Source organism: Trichechus manatus, unplaced genomic scaffold (genome assembly GCF_000243295.1).
Source record: "Trichechus manatus latirostris isolate Lorelei unplaced genomic scaffold, TriManLat1.0 scaffold00015, whole genome shotgun sequence".
NCBI classification, from domain to species: Eukaryota; Metazoa; Chordata; class Mammalia; order Sirenia; family Trichechidae; genus Trichechus; species Trichechus manatus.
The window spans coordinates 14,650,454-14,656,556 of NW_004443951.1; the positions used below are offsets into that span (position 1 = coordinate 14,650,454).

The 6,103-nt window shown below is 54.1% G+C and overlaps 1 protein-coding gene across 1 annotated transcript; it reads right to left on the reverse strand.

Annotated features, from left to right (window-relative positions):
• Nucleotides 1-3,399: 3,399 nt before the first annotated feature.
• Nucleotides 3,400-5,647, reverse strand: GUCA2B (guanylate cyclase activator 2B). The gene is made up of 3 exons (XM_004371878.1): nt 5,558-5,647; nt 4,232-4,418; nt 3,400-3,461 (listed from the first exon to the last, which is right to left on the reverse strand). Exons 1-3 carry the CDS (start codon nt 5,645-5,647, stop codon nt 3,400-3,402), a joined length of 339 nt encoding a protein of 112 aa, XP_004371935.1.
• Nucleotides 5,648-6,103: the final 456 nt, after the last annotated feature.

Here is a 6,103-nt window from a genome sequence, read left to right on the forward strand (position 1 = left end):
CAGCCCCTTTGTATTTCCCTCCTTATCAGAGTCTGTGTGTGGTCGTGAACAAATGCAAGACCCAGCCCAGCTGTGGGTCAAAATGGGTGCCCAGAGAGAGGCTAGGGCTCTGCCAGCCTCCAGGGACCAGTCTCTTATCTCCCAGGGCCTTCTGGAGCCTATATGATGCAGCATCAGTTGACAGGAAGCAGATGAGATGGTGACCAATGTTCCTGGGCTACTCAGTAACCCGGCCCTCTTTAAATTCTCATTGTTTCCCCCTGGCATCCAGAACCTGCCACTCCTGACTCTTGGGCAAGGTTGCCACGAACACCTTCTTGCTCTCCAAGCTGTGTCTGCTAGGGACCTGGGCTCCCCCAGCAGGTGGAGTCACCATGTAGGTATATCTTTTTTCACCACACTAGCCCAGCATCTCTCTGTCTCTGGAGCACAGCGTTCATTCCCTGAGAGAAGGCCCTAACTTTGGGGCCAGGATGGAGTGGTATGTCTGGGGACTGGCTCTGCCCCTTCAAACTTGGCAGAGAAAGGATACCAGGTAAAGAGAAGAGATATAACCATTCGTGAGAAGCAGTAGATTGGCCTGTTTTCTGAGTGCCTGTTCTGTGCCAGATCCTCACCTAGGATCTCACTGTGGTCCCCCAACCCCTGGGAGGGATTATTGGTCCCATTGTACAGAAGAGATAAACTCAGCCTCAGACAAGTTCTGTAACTGCCCATGGCCACATGGCTAGGAAGTGCAGGAGCTGGATTCCAATCTAGATCTTACTCCTCTGTCCTGTGTGCAACCAGAGCACCCACCTGGAAGCCTAGTGGACACCTGGAGGTTCTGATGGATGGTTGTGTCCACCGGGCCAATGCCAGGGACAGGTCAGTCTGGCACCCACAGGGGCCAGGTTCTCTATCAGAACCAGACCCCTGGAGTCTTTTATTACTTCTCAACAACTACCAGGCCACAGGCTGGCTGAGGACCCCGGGAGATCTGCTGGCACTAGTTTCAGGCAAGGAGAAATGAACATAGCCCGGGCATGGCCGTGAAGAACCAGAACTCCCCGAACCAGCCCTGCATCTCTCCCTAATCATCAGCACAATGGCTCCCCTGTGCTGCGCACCTCTTTTGTCTCAGACACTTCACGTGCATTTTCTTCATGCCTCATAGAACATTCAGACCTAGGGCTCTGTGAGTGTTATGGCCTTTCCAAGGTCACAGAACAAAACCAGGTTCAGGCCCAGGGTCTTGCTGTGAGACCTGAGCTCTGACCACTGTGTGTTGCCTCTCAGTGGAGTGTCTTGTTTCCAGAAACACTGCTTGAGAGCCACTGGGGCTGAGAGGGACCCATCTGGAGGGAAACTGCCAGGGAGCAGGATGAGCCTGGCATCACCCTCTGGATATGTCCCTTTCAGGATGAAGACTTCTCCTTTCCTCTGGAGTTGGTGAAGAATCTCAGGAACCTTCTTGGGTTCCAGAGGCCCAAGAATGGGACTAGCAAAATAGCTGAACCTGTGATTGAACTGAAGCCCAGGGATGGGAACAGCAAAACAGCTGAACCTACGGTTGAACTGATGGTTTTCACCTACCATAGCGACCGTTCCTTCCTGAAGAATTCAGGCTTCACTGCACGGAGCCAACTTTCCAGGAGACCTTGGAGAGGCTGGGTGAGCAGCCAACTCTCTGATTTGTGGGGCTTGGGAATTCTTGTCTGATTGGCGGCACTTCAGGAAGAGATATGCTCTGATTGGTGGGATTTAGTGGAGGAGCTGTGCTCTGATTGGTTGGTCTGGTAAGCCCTCAGCTTTACTTAGATCTAAGTTGTAGTTGGTGAGTCTTAGGAAGATCTTCACTCCACTGATGGTGTGGTGGTACTGAGTCCCCATTCCTCTGGTCTTATGGTATTTCCTTTCTGTTTAGAATCTCTGCTGTGATTCGCTGACTTGACAATGCAATTTGCCCTTGCTTGGGTGGGCAGCGAAGCCGATCAGAGAGATAGGTCCACTGGGTCTCTCCTGGGGCTGGGTAGGAGGACAACTAAGCCCTGGCTCAGGGGAGGCAGGCGCTTTCAGAGAGGGATGGTGACTTTCATGAGGCCCCATCTCTCTTGTCCAGAGGACATTGCTGAGGACCCATACACTTATGAGATCTGTGACTACACTGCATATGCCAGATGCTAGGGCCACCATTGGCCTTGCTGCCTTCTTCCCTTCCTCCACAGGAGAGGCCTTTCTTCTGCCCAAGTGCCACCAAAGATACTTTCACTCCCAGCAGCTCAACATCCCTGCCCCAGAATGGAGGATGTGAGGAGACACAGCCCGGGCAGGTCCTGGTGAGTGGAGGCCCAGCCCTTTCCACCGTCTGAGCTGCTGGGTGCTTCCAGGATCCAACCCAAGCCTCAGCTAATAAACCAGCTTCCAGAATGCTCCTGGTATTGCCTTCATTCGTTAGCCCATCAGATCACCCATCTGTCCAGCTTTGTTTATGCCTATGCTGCCACCCTGACCTTCAGAGAGGTGGTGAAATGTTGGCTAGTGTGAGAACTTAATATATTAATATGTGCAAAGTGCTTAGAATGGTGCCAAGGACAGAGCAAATGCTCAATAGGCATTGGCTGTTATTATTATTATTATTCTTCAGGGCACCCAGAGGATTGACTGAGAGAAGGAACAAAGATCTCCCATCAGGAGCTAGCCAGGGTAGGTGGGGCAATGCATGGTCTCCTGGGTGCTGAGGAGAAGACAGGTGCTTGGGAGCTATGCAGGAAGGCAAAGGAACCATCTTCTAAGACAGGCCCTGGGGCAGAGTCAGCCCTAATGATCTGGCTGGGGAGGGTGGGCACCTCATGATTCTCCTTCCAGCCACTCCTCCATCCTTGCCTCCTCCAGGAAGACTTCCTGCCTTGGGTGGGGAGACAGAAGCTCTTGCTCTGCAGCTGGAGTAGGACTTGAGGTCAGATTGGAGGTCAGCTGGGTCTGGGAAGCTCTTGGACTTCTTAGCTGTCAGAGCTTGGGTGATTCATCGCCCTACCTGGAGCCTGTTCTCCTTCATACGTGAAATGATGTTAAATGAATCAACTCCCCAGGCCGAGGAGACTTCAGGGAAATTGCTGACAGGTATCATTAGTCTACCTTTCTCCCCAACCTACTTAGCTTCCCAAGAAGCTCTGCCCTGGCTCCTGGGATGAACAAATGGGCATGTGTCTTTGTGCGTGTAGAATCTTTATTCAGCAGCAGGGCTGCCTCAGGGGCAAAGCCCTCCTCAGCTCATGAATCCAATGGCTTTGTATTTGTTTGCAGGAGGTTGGAGATGACCACGGTGGCCAGTGGCCCTCACATGTGTTTCGGTGGGGTGGGAAGCAGTGGACTTGGGGGCTAAGTGCCAAGTGTGGGGTCAGGGCACACAGAGTCTTGTCAGAGGCAGCCGGTACAGGCCACGTTCACACACAGCTCACAGTCGTCACCAGCGATAATCCCTGGGGAGGGAGAGAAGAACAGTCAGGGAACCTGAACCTGAACCCAGGCAGCCAGAGAGGGGCTGCTTAGGAGAGGGTTGGGGGAGCCACCCAGATGGCTTGCTTACAGGCTGAGAACCTGGAAATTAGAAGTAGAGTTAGAGAGTTCAAGTTCCAAATTCTCTCTTAACTAGCAGTGACTGGTCAAAATCACTTAAATTCTCAGTGTCTGAGTTACTCCTGTCAAATGGAGTGAGAAGAGTATCAACCCGACAGGTTTGTTGTGAGGAGAGAACACACACAATAAATGCTTGGTAATTGCTAGCCAATAGCTCTCTGCTCCTGGCCAAAGCCGCCCCATCCCTCATATTTCAGCTTAGATGACGTTTCCTCTTGGAAGCTTTTCCAGAGTCTCCGTCCCACCCACTGACATGCCACTTGTCCTCTGTGTTTCCACAGGGCTTCCCCTCTCACCCCACTGCATTGCAGTCACTGTCTGTGGCTCTGCCACTGCACCCCCTTCCTCTCATTGGTGAGGCCCTTGAAGTAGGGTTCTCAGTCTACCTGGCACTCAGTGCTAAGAGCAGGAAAGTCCTGGAGAGGGCAGGGGCTGAGTTTCTTGACTCTCCCTGCCCTCAGCCACTAGGTGCTCAATAGTAAGGACATGAGGTGGAGGGATTGGGTTGGGGGAAGAGACAGAAAATTGTCAAGGATTGGGAAGAGGTGCTGAGGGCTCTGCCCCTCCCCCTCAGTTCCAGGTGGGAAAGCCAGCAGGGATAGGGGACACTTACTCAAGTCCCTAAAAATGCTGGCAGCTTCCTTGGAGGTGCAGATGGGCTGGAGGTCCAGGGGCAGGTCCGTGTGTTGGCACACAGAGGGCAGGAGGCTCTGGGCCCCCAGCTGGGGGCTGAGCATCTGCTGCTTCTCCAGGTCACTCAGCTTCTTCACTGATTCCAGCTGGACCTGGAAGCCTTGGTACTGGTGGGGGGTGGGCCGGGATGGGAAGAGATGAAAGGATATCCAAACCTGGGCCTGAAGCAGGCTCTACCACGGGACCCAGGATTCCTGGGGCCCCGGGATCCTCTGTACCCTTCCCTGTTCTGGAAAGGCCAGGCCACGTTGAAAGTCCAGCCTGGGGTGTGGGGGTGGTGGCGTCTGATTTATCCTCCCAGACACACATCACTGCCACAGGCCTTGGTAATAGCTAGATGAAGTCAGATCAGCGCTGCGGGGCTCAGTGGTTTTATGCATGGGCTTTAGAGACAGGCACCCCCAATTCAAATCCCATCTCTATCCCAAATGGCTGCCTGTGTCTTGTCCACTCTGAGCCTCAGATCCCTCATCTGACAAGTGGAGATCATTATACTTCATTCTCCCTGGGTATCGTGAGGGTCAAGCAAGTTCCCACACAGTCCCAGGCACCCAGTGTGCTCCCTTGAGCTGACATGGCAAAGTGATGATGCTCCTAAGGCGGCTGAGCCCCAAGCCCAGGGATCGGGGGAGGCTGACTGTCTCGCGCACCTCCCAGGACCACTTTCTCTTCTTCCCTGGAGGCCTGTCAGAGTCAGGGATGGGACTCCCAGTCCTGGGTGGGAGCCTCACCCAGGGCCACAAGCTTCCCTGCTGAGCTCTCCTACCCACACAGAGAGGCCTTGCTTCCAGACTCCTGGGACTGTTTTCCCATCCTTTGTGCCTGGCTCCCTCCCGCTCATCCCACAAGGAGAGAGGCAGCTCAAGGGTTGCTCCCCATGGAAACGTTTTGTTGTGACCACCCCTCTCCACCCGGCTGAGCTGCTGGAGCATAAAAGGGGGTCTCCTCCCTACTTGGCTCATCAAGGGCAGGGACCTCATCTTGTTGCTCACTCTGACCATGGTGGGAGCACTGCTCAGTAAACAGCAGTTTATTATTGTCATCACCGTCATCATTGCCATTAGCCTTCTGGCTGCCACCACCTACCAGCTGTCTTTGTTCTTGGGGTGTGATTGGGTGTTGGGCTGAGCACTGAGCCGTGTGCTACCCCCGCTCCCCACGAATTTCCAAGCGTTCGCTCTTGAGCCAAGTTCCCCTACCTTGGGGACATTCCCAGGCACAGAGCAGGCTGGCCTGAGTGACTCACCTGGATGTAGACTGACTGTGTGCCCTGCAGCAGCACCAGAAGGACCACAGCCACCCCCATCAGGAGGTCTGACGCTGTCCTGCCGCCCATCCTGCTCCTCTGTGTTCCCACCACCGCCGTTTACCCGGCTCGCACCTGCTCTCTGGCCAGCTGCTCCTTTTAGGCCAGGCTGTAGCACCCTGGTCACTCATTAACTAGACAGCTGGGGTGGGGTTGATAGCTAGCTGACTCTGACAAAGCTGGAGCTAGTTCCCAGGGAGGGGGTTGATGATGATAGGGCATGACGCCCAGAGCACGCTGGGATATGCTGTATGCCAACTGTCTGCTGTGTGCTGGGCTCTGTGTGAGGGACTTGCCCCCACACCACTCCTATTGACTCCTCAAGACAACCGTGAGAGTGGAATGATATGGTGACCACTTTACAGATAGGGAAAGTGAGGCTCAAGAGGTGATACGATACGCCCCAGGTCACAGAGCTAGTTGATGACAGAATGAGGACTTCAGCCAGATGTCTTTGGTCCAGGTCAGCCCATGGTTCTTTCTCTG